Here is a 23,235-nt window from a genome sequence, read left to right on the forward strand (position 1 = left end):
CCCTGGGTGCCGTGGTTGCAGGGTCTCTTGATGTATACACTTCCGATAACAGCCACTCAAGATGGCGCAGTCTCTGTGGCAGAGCCAGCCGCTCCGGGAGAAATTTCAGCAGCAGTGGAGGCTGCCTGGTTAGGGGAGCCCTATCCACAGTCTCCAGCAGTCCCCTGGAGTATAGCTATCGCTCACCCACAAATTTATACTCTCGGTATGTCCACACACTCTCCTTTCGTTCTCTCACTCTCACACTATCTTGCAGTCTGCCTTCCTGTCGGCAGCCATCTTTCTTCTCCCAGCCATACTTATTTTTACTTCATTGTTTTGTTAATTCTCATTGGAGGATATTTCCCCATTGATTTTTAGAGAAAGTGGAAGCGGGGGGAGAGACAGAGACAGAAAAACATCGATTTGAGAGAAACACATTGTAGGTGGCCTTTTTTAAAAAAATAAACAGTAGTTCTTCTAGCAGCCTTATATGTGTATTACTAATAGGCTATATTTATCTAATTATTAGCAATATGTGGGTTCTATTAGTAATGATTTTGAATAATTTGAAACTTGATATTAACCTAGATATTTTTTCAACTGAAGTTGAGAGTATGAATTGGAATAGTATTAATCATAGCTAATGGTTAGGTCAGCTCTTTAAAATGAATTATGATTTAATGGTCCTATATTTCTGCCATGGGAGCCATTTCTGCATTTTGAATTTCATAATTTGTTTCCTTTTTATTAATATGCAATGAATAAACTCTGGCAAATAATTTATAAATAATAAAAACATTAAACGTCTCTTATGCTGAGCATGGACTAGTATATATACTGGTACTTTCTTAGGATTTTGCTTTATTCCAAGACTGATTTAGTTTCTGTACCTTTATGCCCTAATGTACAAATGCACATTGTGGTTCTATGCATGTTATTGTCATGCAAAATTATAAATTAGGAAGGTCCTGATAATGTATTTTTTTGTTTGTTTTTTGTTAATCCTCACCCGAGGATTATTTTCCATTGATTTTTTTTTTTGGTGGCTATTTGTTTATTTTTCCTTTTTTTCTTTATTGATTAAGATATTAGCCGAAACCGGTTTGGCTCAGTGAATAGAGTGTTGGCCTGCGGACTGAAAGGTCCCAGGTTCGATTCCGGTCAAGGGCATGTGCCTGGGTTGCGGGCACATCCCCAGTGGGAGATGTGCAGGAGGCAGCTGGTCGATGTTTCTCTCTCATCGATGTTTCTAACTCTCTATCTCTCTCCCTTCCTCTCTGTAAAAAATCAATAAAATATATTTTTAAAAAAAGATATTACATATGTGTCCACATATGTGTCCTTATCCCCCCATTTCCCCCCTACCCCACCCATTGATTTTTTTAGAGAGAGTGGAAGAGAGAGACACACAGAGAGAAACACTGATGTGTAGAGAGGGGGCTGGGGATCAAGCCTGCAACCTAGGTATGTGCCCTTGGCTGGAATTGAACCTGCGACCCTTCAGTCTGTGGGCCAACACTCTAACCACTGAGCAAACCCAGCTAGGGCCTGATAATGTTTAGAACACTGACACTTTCTAACAGTGATTATGCTAGCAGAAATTTTAAGTAGTCAAAATAATTTCAGCCATCTTTTATATGATTTTACCCTAACTTCCCCCAGCTATAAGTTGAGCATTTATATGGATTAAACCTGCTTTATCTGCAGCTGTTTATATTAAAGGTAGAACTAGAGATGAATTTTTATATTCCTTTCCCCCCACCCTTTATTTATTTGTTTATTATTTTTAAAAAATATTTTTATTGATTTCAGAGAGGAATGTAGAGGGGAAGAGAGATAAGAAACATCAATGATGAGAGAGAATCATTGATCGGCTGCCTCCTGCACTCCCCACATTAGGGATTGAGCCCATAACCCAGGCATGTGCCCTGACTAGGAATCAAACCGTGAAAGCCTGGTTCATAGGTTGATATTTAACCACTGAGCCACACCGGTTGGGTCCCACCCTTTTAGAGTTAATTAAAAATTTTTTGTTGGATACATCCAGTTTATTCATAACCATGAATCGATTTTTTAAAAATGGCCCTACTTGTTTTTATTTTGTTTTGTTACTCCTTATTGGAGGATATTTTCCCATTGATTTTTAGAGAGAGTGGAAGGGAGGGGGAGAGACAGAGAGAGAAAAACATCGATTTGAGAAAGACACATTGATTGGTTGCCTCCCACACAGGCCTGGACTAGGGCCAGGGATCGAACCTGCAACCGAGGGTACATGTCCTTGACTGGAATCGAACTTGGGACCCTTCAGCCTGTGGGCTGATGCTCTCATCACTGAGCAACTGGCTAGGGCTGAATGTATATTTTTACAGTGTCTTAGTCTATGGCATGAATGTTGTTCTCTCTCATTGTGGCAGAAGTGCAGTTACACATACTTTTATTTAATGAAACAACAGCTAAGCCAGATTTTGCTACATATATTGTAAAATGAGTTATATATTAACTGAATACTTTGAGGCTTTTAGAGTGTTCCTAATATGATTATTTCTCTTGAGTCCAATGGTTTTCTATAACAGAAGAATATAACAGAAGGAAAGTGGTTAGGAGTGAAGGCTTTGGAAGCACATGGATCTGAGTGCTGTACCCACAGATCGTTAAGATTGTATGAAGAGCATATACTGTGCGGCTGCTTCCTCATCTGTAAAATGGGGACAATAATTCTTGTTTCACAAGTTTGTTGTAAGGATTAAGTAAAATAATACATGAAAATTTATTTACTCAGTATCTGCTTCATAAGCATTCAGTAAATGGAGTTGTAAAATTTAAAGTATGTTGTATGCATGTATTTGTGTTTTTACAAAATAATAGCAGTCTTATTCTATTTCTTTTCAGGTCAGTTGAACATAATGATGGTCCAAGTGTCTTAACAGACTCACTATGGAGGCGGTATAGTGAATTTGAGTTGTTGAGAAACTACCTTTTAGTTTACTATCCACATATTGTTGTGCCACCTCTACCAGAAAAAAGGGTAAGAAGTGAAATGGCAGTACCTTTAAGAAGTATTTAGCATTGAGACTATTCTTCATGATTATTTTGTTTACCTACCTAGGCAGAATTTATTTGGCATAAACTCTCTGCTGACAACATGGACCCAGATTTTGTGGAAAGACGTCGAATTGGTTTAGAAAACTTCCTCTTGAGAGTTGCTTCACATCCCATCCTTTGTAGAGACAGAATCTTCTATTTGTTTTTAACACAGGTAATTTTCTTTTATTTAGTCTTTTTTAAAAAAATCATTTGGCTTGGCATTTTTAACTTTTGTGAATGCTTGTTCTTTTTTTTTTAACTTAAAAAATTTTTTTAAATTACCATTGACATAAAGTATTATTACTTTGAGGTGGACAACATAGTGACTAGACATTTATATAACCCTGATAAGGCTATTGAAATGCTTATTCTTTTTTTAAAAAAATTATTGATTGATTTGAGAGAGAGAGTGAGAGTGGGCGGGGGGAATAAGAGAAAGAGAGAAACATTGACCTATTGTTCCACCCATCTATGCTCTCATTGATTCTTATATGAGCATTGACTGGAAATCGAACCTGAAACCTTGGAGTATTGGAATGATGCTCTAACCAACTGAGCTACTCGGCCAGGGCAGAATGCTTATTCTTAAAGTTATTTTTGGAGCAGCTTTGTTGATCTGTATGCATTTTGTTTGTTTTGAATTTCAAAATCATTGGTTACATTATTGGGTAGTATTTTTATACTGGAAGATACTAAAGACAGTGCTTTTTGGTATCATTTAATGATATCAGAGTTAATTAGTCTTTAATTTTTTGAAGCCCAGATTGTAAAATCTTGGGTTCATCTTTTGGTAATTTTTTTTGGAGTCTGGATTGAATGTTTAATTTTGAAGTGAAAATAATTATTTTTTACCCTTTCCCCCATTTCCCCTTAAAGAACAACAGAACAATAGGTATTTTCTCTAATTTGAAATGTTCCTTATGCTTTATTTTGCAATGATTTCTAAAATTAACTTTAATTTTTAGGAAGGTAACTGGAAGGAGATTGTGAATGAAACTGGGTTTCAGCTGAAGGTAAGAATATTTGTATGAAATAATTTACTGTGTCCTTTAATGGTTGCCAGAACAATACCATGCACTTAGTGGGTACTTGATACTGAATGAGTGAGTGTTGGGAATAGGTCTTGCATCTGAAATCATTGGTAGGGTGTTCAAGGAAACACTGTAATATAATTTTGATTTGTGTCATTTTAGTTATTAGTGAGACTATAATGGCATATTTATGAATTAATTCTATTAGGAAAAGAACATTTTGAAGCAGTATTTTAGATACAAGTTGTAGATTTTCCATGCAGTATACTCATATTATACTCTGCATCTTTTTTTCTTCCCTCTATCCTTACAACTGCCACTCGCAGTGATGCCCCCGGTAATTGCTCACTCTTTATCAGGTATGAACGATGTTTCTGAAGAATTAAACTTGGGTTTTCCGGTCATAGTAAAATAAAAGATGAGCCTTAGGAGCCTTCCTCCTAGGACATGGGGTCAGGTTTTTTTTTGTTTTGCTTGTTTTAATCCTCACCTGAGGATATTTTTCTATTGACTTTTAGAGAGAGTGGAAGAGAGAGGGAAAGACAGAGAGAAACATTGGTGTGAGAAAAACACATCGATTAATTGCCTCCTGCATGTGCCCTGACCAGAGCCCAGGCTGGGGAGGAGCCTGCAACCAAGGTACAGGCCCTTGACTGGAATCAGAGGCCAGTTTTGGGTAGGCACAGGAGTCATTTTGAATTCGCATTTGTTAGTGAAATAAGCTTATTTAGTTTTTGTACAGCTTTTTAAATTTAGTCATTAGAATTAGTATTTGGGAGTGAAATTGTTATCTAAAAATTGAAGAGCATAGTGATGGTAAGATGTTCACCCTAACTCCACTATATTCTCTGTATTATCCCCCAAAGTAATATAACAGTGGTTCTTGTAGGTTTTCAGGTCTTCATCTCTTGTGTTAATTAAATAGGTAAGTAGAAAAATATATAGCCCTAGTTGGTCTCAGTGGATAGAGTGTCAGCCTGGGGATTGAAGGTTTCCAGGTTTGATTCCAGTCAAAGGTGTGTGAAGGGCAACCAGTTAATGTGTCTCTCTCACATCAATGTTTCCCTCTCTCTGTCTCTCCCCCTCCCTTCCACTCTTGAAAAATCAATGGAAAAATATTCTCGGGTGAGGTTTAACCAAAAAAAAAACATACCCTAAAAAACCCAAAAATAAAAAAGAAAGAAAAATATATAAATTGTTATACTACATAAATTGATACATGATTCAGATGATAATACATTAGCAAAAGTTTACTGGTCTAAATAACAAGATTAAAATGGCTTTGCAGTAATTATGAAAACACTCTCTAGAGCAGTGGTTCTCAACGTTCCTAATGCCGGACTCTTTAATACAGTTCCTCATGTTGTGGTGACCCCCAATTTCATTGTTACAAATTGAACATAATTAAAGCATAGTGATTAATCACAAAAATAATATGTAATTATATATGTGTTTTCCAATGGTCTTAGGCAACCCCTGTGAAAGGGTCGTTCGACCCCCAAAGGGGTCGCGACCTACAGGTTGAGAACCTCTGCTCTAGAGAAATATGTATTGGTGCATAGGTATTTGAAATTTAGCACAAAAAAAACTAGAAGAGAAAATTATTTTCTGCACAGATAATATAAAGTAAATCTGCTTACTTCTGTTATAACTGATTCTAATTTATAAATATATATATTTTAAAAATACGTTTTTATTGATTTTAGAGAGAGAAGAAGAGAGGGATAGAGAGTTAGAAACATCAAAGAGAGAGAAACTATGACCTCTTGATTTATGGGTCAGTGCTTAACCACTGAGTCACACCAGCCAGGCTAATTTTAGAAATATTTCTGTTGGCAGATTATATGAAAAAAATTAAAATTTTCTTGGCAATAATTTATTACTTTATGGTACTTAGGAAGAGTACTAGAATTTTAGTTTAGAAATGGTTGAAATAACTCTAACCTTTAATAAATTATGTAATTTTGATAGGATTTTTCTGAAAATTACTCCAAGGTATGCTGGGAGCTAATAATAAGGAAAAGAGCAAACTAAAATATAATTGTTTTGGTGACATCTCTTGATATAATGAAAAATTTAAAAATTTTTAGTCATTGATTTAGTTATTAGTTTAGTATCTACTTATTACTTGTTTGTCCTTGAACCCAGTTCTGGCCATAAGTTTGGTAACCTTGATGAAACTCCTAAGTTTCTCCACCCATATAGAGTACACCAGCCGTGGGCAAACTATGGCCCGCGGGCCGGTTCGGCCCGTTTGGCTGTTCTATCCGGCCTGCGGAGCCGAAAGAGCAGAGGGTTCTCTTGCTCTCCCCTCCGCTCCTTCACCAGCAGCAGTGTTAACATGTATTAGTTCACACAAACACTCCATCCATGCTTTTGTTCCGGCCCTCTGGTCCAGTTTAAGAACCCATTGTGGCCCTCGAGTCAAAAAGTTTGCCCACCCCTGGACCACACTGTTTACAGGGTGCTGAGTCTTATGTGTAGGTGCTGTTTAAATGTCCAGATATATAGTATTTGCCTAGCCTTATGGTACAACCTTGGTTTTGCTTTTATAAAATCTCTAAAAGGTAATAATATCTAATATACAATATTAGTAATTTGAAAAGTCATACTTAATGAAATGGACGAGAAATAAAATGTATGGAGAGAATTTGGAAACCTGTATATCTTGCTGCATTCCTTATTTTGCTGTGTGCTATTTCTTGTTTTAAGCCCTTCGTTTCATTAAGGAAATGAGACCCTTTTGGTGTTTTTATTTTGTGTGTGTGTGTGTGTGTGTGTTTTAGTGTCTTTAAAAATATATATTTATTGATTTTAGAGAGGAAGGAAGAGGGAGAGAGAGAGATAGAAATGCCAATGATGAAAGAGAATCATTTATCGGCTGCCTCCTGCATGCTCCCCACTGGGGATGGAACCGTGCCCTCCTGGTTCATAAGTTGATGCTCAGCCACTGACCCATATCAGTCAGGCAGTGAGATCTTTTTTTTTTTTTTTTTCAATATTTTATTGATTTTTTTTTTTTTTTACAGAGAGGAAGGGAGAGGGATAGTTAGAAACATTGATCAGCTGCCTCTTGCACACCCCCTACTGGGGATGTGCCCACAACCAAGGTACATGCCCTTGACCGGAATTAAACCTGGGACCCCTGAGTCGGCAGGCTGACGCTGTATTCACTGAGCCAAACCGGTTAGGGCCAGTGAGATCTTTTTTAACCACCTTAAACACATATGTACTAAAACATATATATATGATTATGTCTACATATGTATAGTTAGTTACCTTTCACTTATCCAGAGGTCATGTATTTGGCAGTTACAACTAACTTGATCATAGTTGAAAGCTGGGATTTAAGCAAAACTGAGTTCGGAGATGTCATTCCAGCTAATTGAGCCACACCAACCAGGGCTATTCCCATTTTTCAGATGAGGAGCCCTAGGAAGTAACTTACCCATGGTCACATAGTTGTAAGTGATGGAGTCTGAGTCCAAGTCTAGACCTAACTCAAAGCTCTTCTTTTTTTTTTTTTTAAATATATTTTATTGATTTTTTACAGAGAGGAAGGGAGAGAGATAGAGAGTTAGAAACATCGATAAGAGAGAAACATTGATTAGCTGCCTCCTGCACATCCCCCATTGGGGATATGCCCGCAACCCAGGTACATGCCCTTGACCGGAATCGAACCTGGGACCTTTCAGTCCGCAGGCCGACGCTCTATCCACTGAGCCAAACCGGTTTCGGCCAAAGCTCTTCTTAATTACCATTCCATATTACCTCTCTTCACTTATTTGCTATGTAATGTACGTAAAGATGATTGGTAGAGGAAGTGTTGGAAATTGTTTTTCAATGAAAATGAAATCATTCTGAATCAGACCACATATTTACATTTTTATAAGAATATTTGACCTTGGCTATTAAATTGTTATCCTGAAATTGAAATATCAGCTTACTTTTATTTTCTTTCTTTTTAGACATCTTTGATTTAATTTCTAGTTTGGGCCTGTAAGATTAATATTTTCTTAAATCTTTTTAGAGGAATTATTATACCCAGCAAGATAATTATGAAAATGTAGTTTCTTTTTATCTGTCCTTTATTTAATATAAACATGAAAAACAGACCTTTTTATTGCTGCTATGTATTGGTGTTCCTTCTTTTTTTGAATAGTATTTATATAATACTCATTAATTGATTCAGTGAATTCAATTCAGAGTTTATCTCTAGAATAATGAACATACCAGTATAAACTAATTAGTCTAAAGTAATATCATTTTGCCCTGGCTGGTTTGGCTCAGTGGATAGAGCATTGGCCTGCGGACTGGAGGGTCCTGGGTTTGATTTCAGTTAAGGGCACATTCCCGGGGTTGCGTGCTTGACCCCCAATGGGGGGTGTGCAAGAGGCAGCCATTAATGACTCACTCTCATCATCGATGTTTCTATCTCTCTTTCCCCTCTCCCTTCCTCTGTGAAATCAATAAAAATAAAAAAATATCATTTTAATTCAGTTAACTCAGTAAGTTACTTATATGAAAGTGTCATTCATATGCCCAAACCTTAAATGAATTTAGGCTGACCCAGAAGAATCTGGAACACTGTCTGTTATTTGGAGCAGGGACTGCCAGATACAAGATCTGGGCTCTGAGGTTCTCTGCTAATCGGTGTATTACACAGGAACTCTGAGAGAGGCAGCGTGGAGATTCTGAATGCTAGGTGCCCTGAGTGTCAGGTATATCTAGTAGGTGCTGTTGATACAGTGGTGAAAGAGCTGGAAATAAGCTCCATGTTCTTATGGAGCATATATTTTAGTAGTTGGAGAATTTAAATAAGATACTTTAAAGTTGTTATAAATGATACAAATAAAATAATTTATCACTGAAAGAGTGTGACAGCAGAGATTTTTTTCCCCAGGGGTTATTTTGAGATAGGTGACAAAATGGGGATACTTTTGAGAGTAAAAGGGGGCATTATTAACAATTAGATTAGGACACAGGTATAAACCAGGACTGTCCTGTGCAAACTGGATCACATGGTTGAAGAAATAACATTTGAGCTGAGACCCAAATAATAAGAAATCTTCAGTGGAGTCACCTTGGGGGCCAGTGTTAGAGAGATGCCAAGTTGGATAGTAGTTTACTAGGCAAGGTTCGGGGGGAACATGAGAATCAGGAAATGAAATAAAGGAAAGAGAAGGTCTAGGACAAGGAAAGTAAATTATATTATAGGGATTGGAAAGGGAGGGGTGGTGAGCTGGTGGGTTTTAAAGGAGGACATGGAAAAGGTTGTAAGTTGGGGCTATAGAATAGTCACGAGTTGTTTTTTGTCATTCAGCCAATGCTTATCGCATGTTTGTGTTGTGCCAGGCATTGAAGGCATTGGGAGATAGCAATGAACAAAAGAGAAAACAGGTTAAAGCAGTGGTTCTAGACCTTCCTAATGCCGCGACCCTTTAATACAGTTCCTCATGTTGTGGTGACCCTCAACCATACAATTATTTTCGTTGCTACTTCATAACTGTAATTTTGCTACTGTTATGAATCGTAATGTAAATATCTGATATGCAGGATGTATTTTCATTGTTACAAATTGAACATAATTAAAGCATAGTGATTAATCACAACAACAATATGTAATTATATATGTGTTTTCCGATGGTCTTAGGCGACCCCTTTGAAAGGGTTGTTTGACCCCCAAAGGGGTCTCGACCCACAAGTTGAGAACCGCTGGGTTAAAGTGTTGCCATGGCAGCTGTTATGCAACTCCAGGGGACACTGTTCACACTGTGCTTTAAAAAAAAGGTCTTTCATTCTAGTGGATAGCTAATAAACAAACAACTAAGATGAGTTCAGATAGTGGTGTGTTAAGGGAAATAAAATAGGGTGGTATGAAGCAATTATGTAAGGGCTTTAAAAATTTTTTTATTTTTCACATTAATGTATTTTTTATTATATTTGACATACAATATTATATTAGTTTCAGGTATACAACACAGTGATTCAACATTTATATACCTTACAAAGTGATTACCACAGTAAGTCTAGTATCACTGTCAATTACATAGTTATTACAGTATTATTCACTTTATTCCTATGTTGTATATTATGTCCCATGACTTATTTTTTTTTTAATAGGGGTAACAACAGCTTCTTTTTTTAATCCTCACTTGAGGATATTTTTTCCATTGATTTTTATTTATTTTTTTTAAAATATATTTTATTGATTTTTCACAGAGAGGAAGGGAGAGGGATAGAGAGTTAGAAACATTGATGAGAGAGAAAAATCGAGCAGCTGCCTCCTGCACATCTCCCACTGGGGATGTGCCCTTAACCAAGGTACATGCCTGCTGGGGTCCAACCCCAGCAGGTCCAGGGGTCCCCAAAGGTGTGGACCGAGTCGGCGAAGAAGGAATGACACAGAGGCAGCGTTCAGGTGATCATCATGGCCAGGTTCCTCTAGCCAGGTTCTGTAGCCATGTTCCCTCGCTAGGTTCTCCAGCCAGGTTCTGTGTCTAGGTTCTTCAGTCAGGTTCTGCAGGTTCTGTCCAGGATCTTTTGCCATGTTCTCTTGCTAGGTTCTCTCTCTAGGTTCTGTCCCATGACTTACTTTATATTTGGAAGTTTGTAATTCTATAAGGGCTTTTTTTCTGATAAGATGGATGGTATCTATCAGATTTGTTATAGTCCAGGTAGTTTTCATAGAGATCTAGCTTTGGGGAGAAATTTCTGGTTTGGTGACATTTAACAACAAAAAAAATTCTATAATAATAAAAGCATAATATGCTAATTAGACTGGACGTCCTACTGGACAACCTTCCAGACAAAGCCGGGGTTGCGAGGGAAGCCTGGGTCCCAGGTGCCAGAGGCAAGCCGGCAGCCGGGGGAAGGAAGGCCTTCTCTTGCATGAATTTCGTGCATTGGGCCTCTAGTGTATATATGATATATTGATTTCAGAGAGGAAGGGAGGAGAGAGAGATGAAAGCATCGTTGATGAGAGAATCATTGATTGTCTGCCTCCTGCATGCCCCTTACTGGGAATTGAGCCTTGACCTCTGGGTTCATCATTGAGCCAAACTGGCTAGGCTAGTTTAGTGACATTTTAGGCAACTTTTTTTTTTGAATCTTGTGAAATGATGAGCAGATTGAGCTGGATGTGACCTGACAGAGTTTGGTAAGCAAAGGTTAATAGGATGGTGATGGTTTACATTTGTTATGACTTCCAAATTGGTAAATTGATGGTATTAAAAGTAAAAATTAAATTGGTAATATTAAGAAGTATGAGATTCAGGAAAAGGTACAAAGGTACAAATGAAAATTTTCTTCTTTACTGATGGCCTTTTATTTGTTTTGATCATCTTCATCTGAGGATACTTTTTCCATTGATTTTTTTAGAGAGTCCAAGGAAGGGGGATGGGGGAGGGGTGAGAGAGAGAGAGAGAGAGAGAGGGAGGGAAGGGAAGGAGGGAGAGAGAGAGAGAAGAGAAACATTGATGTGACAGAGGCACATGGACTGGTTGCCTCCTATGTGTTCCCAGACTAGGGCTGAGGATCAAACCCTCAATCCTTTTGTGTGTGGGCTCTAACCACTGAGAGTGCTGGCTAAGGCTTTACTGATGGTTTTATGTAATTTCATATTCATTAATAAAGTCACATTTGTATGTGACTATGATGTCATTAACACTTTGTTATTTAGTGATTTTAATTAGCTTAAAGATCATGAAAGAGTAACATATGCCTTAAATTAAAAGTGCTTTTATTTGTGAGGACTTTCACATATGCTATTAGCTGGTATGTCCTAGAGATGTAAGAAAGATCAAGAATTGGTGAAATATTGATGTTAGAAATAAGAGAGTTCCCTGAAATCAGTGACAAATTGAGCTTCTTTAGATATTCTTGATAGCCCTTTGAATTTCTTTTGGTCTGAAGTTCTGGGAGGCTGAATAGCATATTTGTTACATTTAAAATTTTTTCTTAGCCATGTAATCTGGGGAGCCCTAGTATTTTTGTTTTCTTTGTTTGTTTGATTATTTTGGGAATATTTGTAATTATGGGTTGGAAGTTGGACTAATGTAAAATTTTTAAACTGATTAGGATTTTAAAACCCAAACCACATTATGAAATAGATTCCTGTTTGAGCTACGTTTTATTAGGCCCTATATTTTCTGTGCTTGGTCAGAAAAGTTATTTGGTGTTTCGTTTCTTAAAATGAGAATTTAGGATAGGATTTGGATATATTAAGTATAAATTGATTCAATGAAATTATTACTTAATGTTGATTCCTCTGCTCCTCTTTTGAAAGCAATTATCTGGAAATAAGGAAAGTGTTGTCACATTTTCTGCCAGCTAGTAATTTGATGTCATTTAGCTTGTTTTACTTTACTTTAGTACAGGCATTTCCATATTTCTGTATTTTCTAAAATACTTAATATGAAAATGAGAAAAACTAATGTATATTTGGTTTGGATTCCACCCGAGAACTACCCTAAGTAATGCACAGGCTTCAAAGGAGTCATTTTATTTAGTTTAAATAAACAGATTATTGTTTTTCTTGATTTGGAGAAAAGTCGACTACTTTTGTTATATGATCTATTCTGAGTTATAATAATGCAGAGCTATATGACTGTTAGTGTGTTGGTGTTTACAGTTGTTTTACTTCGATGCCATCGAATGCCATGTATTCAGCTTAATTTACAGCATTATTTTTGTCCTGTTTTAAAAAATAACTGCTAAGCTGTTTTTTTTAGATATGTTGAATGTGTTTGACACATATGATATGAAGAAAACTATACTTCTTAAGCATCTTAATTCTAAAGAGAAAATAAAAACTGTTTGGATTTATACCCTGAAATGTAATTATATTAAGTGAATAAATTATTTTTTCCAGGCAGACTCCAGGTTAAAAGCGCTTAATGCAACATTCAGAGTGAAAAACCCAGACAAGTAAGGTTTTGTTTTAATAACAGTTACAATGTTGTTTTGAATGGTGCCTATCAATCTATTTAATTTTTCATTTCTGAATGTATGCACTTCATTTACTAAATATTTTAAATAGTAATTCACATTTAGTGAAATCCTTTTACAGTCAAAAATTGATTTTAAAATTTGCTAACTTTATTGGGTTTAAGGTTGTAACTGTCTGAAGTTTTAGAAAATTAAACCACTGCTTTTTCCTAGAATAATTTTTTAAATGTTGTGGAAGTTATCAGAAAAATGAGAAAAACAATTTTAATTTCATGTAAAGTAGTTTTTCTTATACGACTTTGCTTGACAAATATGTACAAAGGTCAAGAGAGGAACATTATATATTACATGCATATTTTGAAAATAAACTTTCTACTTTGCATACCATGAAAATTTGATAGACAAATGCATACAAGCATATAATGTCATAGAGATGTATTAGTTACTTGACTTCATTAATGTCAGTTTGGTGTTTGTGGGAGCATTTCTATGTTAAAGGAAGCCAGTATATAAGTTTGTTCTTTTTAATCCTCACCCCAGGACATGCTTATTGATATTGACGGGAAGCCTGTGGGGAAGAGAGAGAACATCAATATGACAGAGAAACATCTATGGGTTGCCTTCTCTTACACACCCAGACTAGGAATTGAACTTGCAACCTGGGTATGTACCCTGATAAGCAATCGAACCCAAAGCTTTTCTGTGTACAGGATGCCGCTCTAACCAACTGAGCCGCACCAGCTAGGACTGAGCCAGTGTATTTAGAAATAACTTTTCTTAGGATAATACCTAGGTATTTCTTAAGATTTTGATTTTGCTCATTCTCTGAAGTTGGTGGATAAATTAGGCTCTTCATTACATGGACTTTCACCTGGTATTTGGTTCAGCTGAATTTTTTATTTAAAAATTTGCTTATACAGATGAGGCTTTTCCATTTTTGGCAATTAAGATGATAAGGTCTGTTGGAATTTCTCTAGTTAGGCTAAATTTAGCATTAATTTCTATATAATGTAAATATTTGTAGCAGACAAAGGCCAAGTTTGCATTGTTGGATAGCCTATTATGCCTGACTTTATAAACCATAATACATTAACATGATGCCTTTGGTTTTTAATTAAATTTTGAATATAAATAAATATATATTTTTATAAATAAATATTTTAAAGTTTTGTTAATTTGGAAATTGTGATGGTAACCATTGAGATGTTTTTTAAAATAAAAAAATATTTTTATTGATTTTTTTTTTTTAGAGAGAGAGGGAGTGAAGCATCGATTGGCTGCCTCCTGCCTCCTGCCTCCGTACTGGGGATCAAACCCGCCACCCAGGCAACCTTTTGGTGTAAGGGTTGGCACCACCCAATAAGCCACATTGGCCAGGGCAAGGTGTTTGTTTTTGTTTGTTTTTAATCAACTTTATATCTTAGTTTTAGGTTCACAAAAAATTTGAGCAAAAATTACAGAGTTCCCACATACCCTCTGCCCCTACACATGAACACTATCCCTACATATGATATGGGTTTTGACACATGTAGGTGGTATTATAGTATAATACAAAATATTTTCACTGTCCTACAAATCCTCTTTGCCCTGCCTATTTATCCCTTCCTCCCTACAGCCCTGGCAGTCACTGAGCTTTTTACTGTCTCCATAGTTTTATGTTTTTCTAGAATGTCATAATATATAGTATGCAGCCTTTTGAGATTGACTTGTTTCACTTTGTAATGTGCATTTGAGGTTCCACCAAAGTTTTTTTAAGGGTTAAAAATGACATCCATGGTATATAAGAGATATTCTCTAGATTAAGAACTAAAATTATGTCACCCTCTAAAAAGAGCTTTGGAGCACTAGCCTGTTTGGCTCAGTGGATAGAGTGTTGGCCTACGGACTGAAGGGTCCTGAGTTCGATTCCGGTCAAGGGCATGTAATTTGGTTGCAGGCTCCTCCCCAGCCTGATCGATGTGTTTCTCTCACATCGATATTTCTCTCTGTCTTTCCCTCTCTTTTCCACTCTCCCTAATAATCAATGGAAAAATATCCTCGGGTAAGGATAAATAAATAAATAAATAAATAAATAAATAAAAAGAGCTTTGGAAAAATTTATAAGCAAAATTTATGACAGTGATGGATGTACATTCACTAGAGGAGCATGTAGATAAGACTTTTTAAATTAATATTTTAATATTAACATTTTTTCAATTGAATGTTTTCCGACTTAATGAAAAAATATTTTGCAAATTGAATGTTTGCCTTCCCTTTTTGACCTCGCTTGGGTTTTCTAGATTGCTAATTTTTGTTGTTACTCCTCTCCAAGGTTATTTTTTCCATTGATTTTTAGAGAGTGGGAGGGAGGGGGAAGAAGGGAGGAGGAAGAGAAACATTGATGTGAGAGAGACACATCGATAGGTTGCCTCCTGCACACGCTCCAACTGGGGCTGGGGATCGAATCTTCAACCCAAATGTGTGCCCTTGACTAGGAATTGAACCCATGACCTTTTGGTTTGGGGGCTGACACACTAACCACTCCAGCCAGGGCTAGATTGCTAAATTTTATTTAATATCCATATTATATACAGTCGCATGCCACTTAACATTTTGGTTAACAACAGACTACATATATGATGGTGGTCCCATAAGAATATAATGGAGCTAAAAATTTCTGTTGCCTTGTGATGTAGCCATCTCAAATGTCATAAGAAAATGCATTACTTACCTGTATGTGGTGATTCTGGGGTAAACCAACTTACTGCGTTGTCCATTGTATAGAAGTACAATATAGGAAATGATGTACAGTACAAAATTCTTGATGATGATAAACAAATATATTACTGGTTTATATGTTTATATAGTATACTTATCATTTTTTTAGGGTGTGTTCTTTCTATGTTAAAACAGTTTGCTGTAAAACTGTCATGTTACACTGACAGCAGTCTAATACACCTTATGTTTACAACATCTCTTTTTTTTTAAATTTTTTATTAATTAAATCTTTATTGTTCAGATTATTACATTTGTTCCTCTTTTTCCCCCCCATAACTCCCCTCCACCCAGTTCCCACCCCACCCTCCTCCCTCACTCCCAATCAACTGTCCTCATCCATAGGTGCACGATTTTTGTCCAGTCTCTTCCCGCATCCCCCTCCCCCCTTCCCTCCCCCCCCAAGAATAGCCAGTCCACTCCCTTTCTATGCCCCTCATTCTATTATATTCACCAGTTCATTCTGTTCATCAGATTATTCACTTGATTTTCAGATTCACTTGTTGATAGATGTGTATTTGTTGTTCATAATTTGTATCTTTACCTTTTTCTTCTTCTTCCCCTTCTTAAAGGATACCTTTCAGCATTTCATGTAATACTGGTTTGGTAGTGATGAACTCCTTTAGCTTTTTCTTATCTGTGAAGCTCTTTATCTGACCTTCAATTTTGAATGATAGCTTTGCTGGGTAAAGTAATCTTGGTTGTAGGTTCTTGGCATTCATCACTTTGAATATTTCTTGCCACTCCCTTCTGGCCTGAAAAGTTTCTGTTGAGAAATCAGCTGACAGTCGTATGGGTACTCCCTTGTAGGTAACTGACTTTCTTTCTCTTGCTGCTTTTAAGATTCTCTCTTTGTCTTTTGCTCTTGGCATTTTAATTATGATGTGTCTTGGTGTGGTCCTCTTTGGATTCCTTTTGTTTGGGGTTCTCTGTGCTTCCTGGACCTGTAAGTCTATTTCTTTCACCAGGTAGGGCAAGTTTTCTGTCATTATTTCTTCAAATAGGTTTTCAGTATCTTGCTCTCTCTCTTCTTCTGGCACCCCTATAATTCTGATGTTGGTACGCTTGAAGCTGTCCCAGAGGCTCCTTACACTATCTTCCTATTTTCGGATTCTTTTTTCATTCTGCTTTTCTGGTCGGGTGTTTTTTGCTTCTTCGTATTTCAAAACGTTGACTTGATTCTTGGGATCCTCTAGTCTGCTGTTGGGATTCTGTATAATATTCTTTATTTCAGTCAGTGTATGCTTAATTTCTAGTTGGTCCTTTATCACAACCTCGAGGGTCTCATTAGATTTCTTGTAGATCTCATTAAGTTTATTGGCAGTTTCTAGAAAGTTCTTGAAAAACCTTAAAAGTGTGATTTTGAACTCTATATCCAGTAGTTTGCTTTCCTCCATTTCTATCATTTGTGTCCTTTTTCTTTGTCTCTGCATTTTTTATGCTTCCCTGTGTTGATAAAGTGGTTTTCTGTGCTGAGTGCCCTCTAGGGCCTAGTGGTTCAGCCTCCCCAATTACCTGAGGAGGATACTCTTGGTGCACCCCCTTGTGGTCTTTGTTTGCAGTCTTGTTGTAGTTAAGCCTTGATTGTTGTAGTTATCAATGGGAGGAATTGACCTCCAGGCCAATTGGCTGTGAGAATCAGCTGTGTCTGCAGTGGGAGAACTTCTGTGCTGGAGACACCCCTCTGGGGCAAGATTTGTTTCAGTGGGGCTTTGGTGCTCACTGAGTCTGCCCCCTGAGTGTGTCCTTTATGGTTCCACGGAGCTGCAAACTGGATGGTCCCGCTCTGACCTCTGGGTTTCCTGGCTCCTGGATCTCTAGGGAGGTGCTAATCTAGCCTTTGCCTGAGGCTATCCAGCAAAAGCCTCCCTGCAGGGCTTGGGCAGGGCGGGTCCCAAGGGATCATCAGGGCCGGGCTAGCAGTTATGGCTGCTCTCAGTCCAGCCCTCAGAGGCTCTGCTTTTCAGTGTCCCGGTTATCGCTGCAAGCCCCTTGGAGAGAAAGCTGCCCTCGAGTTCCGACCGCTGCCAGACAGTCCTGCTTCTCCCATATGAGTCTGGGTCCCTAGAGACTCGCCCGGAACTGGAGCTCAGAGCCTGAGACTCCCTCCCGATTGAATACGACAACCACGCCCTCAGCCGCCAGCCCGCTCCACATGCACCTCCGCACCTTACTGTTTTACTTCTGCACTGCGCCTCCTCTGAGTCTCGGTATGCTTTTCTCTTTCCTTCTAGTTGTAGAATTTCCACTCAGCCAGCCTTCCTGTTGATGATGTCCGTTTCATCTTTTAGTTGTATTTTTGAAGTGGTTGTTCGAGGCAGTAAACTCCGGTGTTTACCTATGCCTCCATCTTGGTTTCTTGAAAAATACAATATCTCTTGATTGCATCATTTTCTCTTGCGCTTGATTTAATCTCATCATTTTGTACAGTGACATGCTGTACAGGCTTGTAGCTTAAGAGCAGTGTGTTATACTTGCGATGTACAACTGGAGTGCCACACATTTTTAAAACATGCACTACCTGACTATTTAGTCAGGGGCATGGACCTTTTTTCCCTTAGATTGTCAAATAAAAAAATGACAACAGCCAACACAACAATAACTATCAAGTGTGAATGAATAAGAATTATACCTTTCTCTTTTTTTGTCAGATCGACAAAAATATATTTTTTGTTGTAACACAGAATTTTAGTAATTAGTGTATGTGTGCCATAAGTTGAAAAAGGTGGAAAATCTCTGGGCTATACCACTAAGATTTATGTAAATGCACTCTATGATGTTCACACAATGATAAAATTGCCTAACAAGAGATTTCTCAGAACATAATTCTGTTAAGTGGCACATGACTGTATAGAATTTTAAATGTGATCTGATGATAAACATAACCAAGGCAGTTTTTTACTTCTAAGTTCTTGTTAAAGTGTATAATTAATGTGTAATTAGTAATAGAATTTGTTTGCCTTAAGTTCTAGATAAGAAAATTGTCTACATCAGTCATTATTGTAACAAATTCTTAATATATAGAATATTTGTTCTATATATAGCTAGACCAATAGATTAATTATTTTTCTTGCCATTACTAAAATAGTGTACATCACTAAAATACTTTTATTCTATCTTTTCTTAAAATCTAGAAAACCAGAAATATTATTTCAGAGGGATTATCAAAATGATACTTGGTTCATGCATATTTATCTTTCTTAAAACTAGACTGTTTAGAACAGTGAAGAGGGAGATCTTGGTTGGGTCTTCTACTTTTATGTGGCAATATTTGGACAATATTTAGTATGTAGACTGAGTGATTAGTAGGATGTGTGGGATGAAACATGGCAAGGAAAATACAGATGACACCCAGGTTTCCATCTTTAAAATGCTATGGAACATAGGAAGAGAGATTGGGGGGAGGGGGATAAGTTGAGCTTTGGATATGAGCAAGTACAAATGTCTGCTAGTCAGTTGGCTTTATAGATCTGGCATTTAGGGGAGAGAGAGTTGGGCTAGAGGTAGACATTTGAAATTCAGCAGCATGTGATCATAATTGTGAAGCTTTGTGAGTGATGAGTCCCATAGAGTGTGTAGAATGACTGATTGATTGTAAGATGCCTGAGGATCTAGGACTGAACCCTAAAGAAGCCAACTCTTTTTTTTTGAAAAGGCAAACACATTAGCTTTAATACAGCCAGTACATAATAGAAATTAAAAGAGTTATTTTTGGGAAAGCTAATGTAAATAGAAAAATTGACTAAAATATGCTCACAAAGTCCTGTCATCAACATTTTTTGTTTAGTATGTGGCAGAATATAAATACATAACAATATGTCTTTTCTTATTGCTGGTAGTCTTTTGTGTAACTAAAATTTGTAGCTAACATTTTATATAACAAAAGAAACAAGATTTGTAAATTATCAGAAAAGAAACAGGGATATAGGAAAATAATACATTTTAATTAAATTATAGAGGACAGTTACAATGAAAATCCATCACTTTCCTTTCTAAGTTTGTTTTACAAAATAAAATCAACCTGTATTATGCTGTGACCTGCTAAGAGGGCATAAATACTGTGGCCCTTTCAAATGACAATGGGCAAAGACAAAATGTTATCTTGATGTCACAGCTTGTTCTTAGTTTTTAACTGGAGTTGAGCTTCCTTTCATAGTCTTCTTTAAGTGGTGATAGTTTGGCAAGATTTTCATCAGAAAACCCAGCTGTAGTGTCTGGGGCTGCAGTCGCTCAGTCTGCACCCACGAAGGCAATCTACACCATAGATCACTGTATTCTCAGGGATACCTTCAAATGTATTTAGGTGCAAATGTATTTAGGTTGCAACAAGCCCCAGTGATGTAACTACTTGTCAATATTATGCTTCTGCCTACGTATGCTTTTGATTCAATAACATTATTAGCTCCCATTTTCATGGCTTGGGAATAACAGCCAACTTCAAACACGTTATTGGTGCCAATGATCATAGGCTTCGGTTCCACACCTTCAGTGTCAGGGCTGATATTGTCAGGGTGAGCATTTATGATCAGCGCCTGTTCTTCTATTAGGTTACCTTCACCAATCACTGTGGGTCTGGCCTCCGCAATGATTCGTGCTTTAGGGTGGATCACTGTCCTAGGTCCTATAGTTACATTGCCCCTGATCTCACTTTCTACACACACAACTGCTCCAGGAGCAATCTTCACACATTGGCGATCAGAACAGGTTCCATCTCTGCAAAGCAGAAGCTACCTCTTTAAAGGCATTTTCCAAAGTGTAATCTGAGAATTCTGAATCCTGTGGGCAAGCTTTTATAAATTCAGGTTCCTGAATCCCCCATAACCTCTGTGTACAGTATGGTTATTTACAAGTCTCTCTTGCTCAGAGGCCCTCAATAGTGTTTTTTAGAAACACTTTAGGCATTCTTTGCAAACTAAAGTTGGAGTGTAAGAGATGGGTGAAGGAAGTGAGTACCCAAGGAGACTTTAGGAGTAACCAGAAAGTAAAAGGAAAATCATGAGGAAATGACAACGGATGTCAAGGGAACAAGTTTTTGAGGAGGGTGAGGTCAGCTGTTACATAGCTGGAAGGGTCAAGTAAGATGAGCACTAAAATGTATCAGTGGATTTTAGTAACATGAAAATAGTAGGTGACTTGCTCATAACCAAAGCTCAACGTGGGAGTTAGGGGCACCAATGTGGGAGTTAGGGGCTGAGCAGTGAACAGAAAGGGAAGAAGTAGTTATTGCTAGAAAAATAATGCCTTATAAAAATGTGACTGTGAAAGGAGTGGGTTTTGAGAAGGTGTTAACAGTTGAGAATGTTATCAGGGGAGTGTGTGTGTGTGTGTGTGTGTGTATCTAGGAGAGACCGTAAATTTATTGACATATTAATGAGAAGGAGCTTGTAGAGAGAGGAAGTTAGAAAACAGGAAAATGGAGTCTAGCTGGGATAGAATCTAAAGTATTGGATGGGAAGAAGGATCCTAGAGGGAAGGAAGAAATGATGTGATATTGGGATGTTTCTAAGTTTTCTAGTAGGATGTGGAGGTGGAGGTGGAGGTGGAGATAGTTCCTATCTGATGGCTTCTGTTTAATCTGTGAAGCTTGGCTAGAGAGTGACAGGTGGTGGTATCAGAAGTTTCAAGTATTGGAGAGTGGTAGTTATTAGATTAGGAAAACCGATTACTGAGCAGCATTACCTTGAGGTTAGAGACCATGAGTTTATTTCTATACCATATGATTTTTTTATTGCTTTTTAGAGAGAGAGAGAGAGATTTGATTTGTTGTTCATGCTCTCATTGGCTGATTCTCTTTTATTTTAACTTTTATTGATTTCAGAGAGGAAGGGAGAGGGAGAGAGAGATAGAAACATCAATGATGAGATAGAATCATTGGTTGGCTGCTTCCTGCATGGCCCCTACTGGGGATCAAGCTTGCAACCCAAGCATGTGCCCTTGACTGGAATCGAACCCTGGACCTTCCAGTCCGCAGTCCAATGCTCTATCCACTGAGCCAAACCAGCTAGGGCATCATTGGCTGATTCTTGTATATACCTTGACCAGAGATCAAACCTGCAACCTTGGTGTATGGAGACAATGCTCTAACTCACTGAACTATTGGTTAGGGCCCATAAGGTATTTTTAACCCCTTAAATTTTTTCCTGTTTTTTGTTTTCAAGTAATTTTTAAAAAAATATATTTTATTGATTTCTAACAGAGAGGAAGGGAGAGGGATAGAGAGAAACATCAATGAGAAAAATTGACCAGCCGTCTCCTGCACACCCCCTACTGGGGATGTGCCCGCAACCAAGGTACATGCCCTTGACCGGAATCGAACCTGGGACCTTTCAGTCCACAGGCCAATCTTCTATCCACTGAGCCAAACCGGTTAGGGCGTTTTCAAGTAATTTTATCTCTGTCTCAGTTCCTATCACTTCTTGGCCTTTTGGCCAAGATCAAGTATAGTTAATCTATCTCAGTCCCCCACACAGTACAAATTATGAAATATGACATCTTTTCTTGGCTTTAAAAATATCAAAAGAAAGTTTGGTGTTTATTTTAGAACTAGAGGCCCGGTGCACAAAAATTTGTGCACTTGGGAGGGTCCCTCAGCCCGGCCTGTGCCCTCTTGGAGTCTGGGACCCCTCGGGGAATGACCACCTGCTGGCTTAGGCCCGCTCCCCGGGGGATTGGGCCTAAGCTGGCAGTCAGACATCCCTCTGGCAACCCGGGAGCCCTCGGGGGATGTCCACTTGCCAGTGGGAGCAGGCCTAGCTGCAGTTGGACATCCTTAGCGCTGCTGAGGAGGCGGGAGAGGCTCCCACCACCACCGCTGTACTGGCAGCCATCAGCCTGGCTTGTGGCTGAGCAGAGCTCCCCCTGTGGGAGCACACTGACCACCAGGGTGCAGCTCCTACATTGAGCACCTGCCCCCTGGTGGTCAGTGTGTGTCATAGTGACCAGTGATTCCCAGTCGCTCTGCTGTTAGGGTCAATTTGCATAATACCCTTTTATTATATAGGATTTTTAAAAATTTGTATTGGTGTATAAATGTTCAAGACCTATAACATATGGTTAAATAGAATCAGTTTTATTATTCTCAAGAACTACAGTTGACCCTTCAACAATGTGGGAGTTAGTAGCGCCAACTGCTCCCTGCACAATCAGAAATCCACATGTAACTTTTGACTCCTCAAAAACTTAATTACTAATAGCCTACTATTGACCCGAAGCTTCGCCAATAACATAAACAGTCAGTTAACCCATATTTTGTATGTTATATGTAATACATACTGTGTTCTTACAATAAAGTAAGCTAGATAGAAGAAAATACTAAGAAAATCATAAGGAAGAGAAAACACATTTATAGTATTAATTGGGGAAAAAAATTCATGTGTTGTTCAAGGGTCAGCTGTACTGGTTTGTCTTTCAATTTTTTATGTGTTTTCATGAGAAA

The 23,235-nt window shown here is 37.8% G+C and overlaps 1 protein-coding gene and 1 pseudogene across 3 annotated transcripts in view; one reads left to right on the forward strand and one right to left on the reverse strand.

Annotated features, from left to right (window-relative positions):
- The window catches only part of SNX4 (sorting nexin 4), a 91,113-nt gene that overhangs the window by 23,660 nt on the left and 44,218 nt on the right, over window positions 1–23,235 (forward strand). For all 3 annotated transcript variants that reach the window (XM_059687590.1, XM_059687588.1, XM_059687589.1), the window contains exons 3-6: window positions 2,872–3,007; window positions 3,089–3,238; window positions 4,032–4,079; window positions 12,970–13,025. In XM_059687590.1, coding sequence (XP_059543573.1) covers window positions 2,872–3,007; window positions 3,089–3,238; window positions 4,032–4,079; window positions 12,970–13,025 — 390 coding nt within the window. The remainder of the gene's footprint in view (window positions 1–2,871; window positions 3,008–3,088; window positions 3,239–4,031; window positions 4,080–12,969; window positions 13,026–23,235) is intronic.
- Window positions 19,724–21,497, reverse strand: LOC132231843 (dynactin subunit 6-like; annotated as a pseudogene).

The sequence above is a fragment of the Myotis daubentonii genome, chromosome 3, assembly GCF_963259705.1.
Source record: "Myotis daubentonii chromosome 3, mMyoDau2.1, whole genome shotgun sequence".
Taxonomy (NCBI): domain Eukaryota; kingdom Metazoa; phylum Chordata; class Mammalia; order Chiroptera; family Vespertilionidae; genus Myotis; species Myotis daubentonii.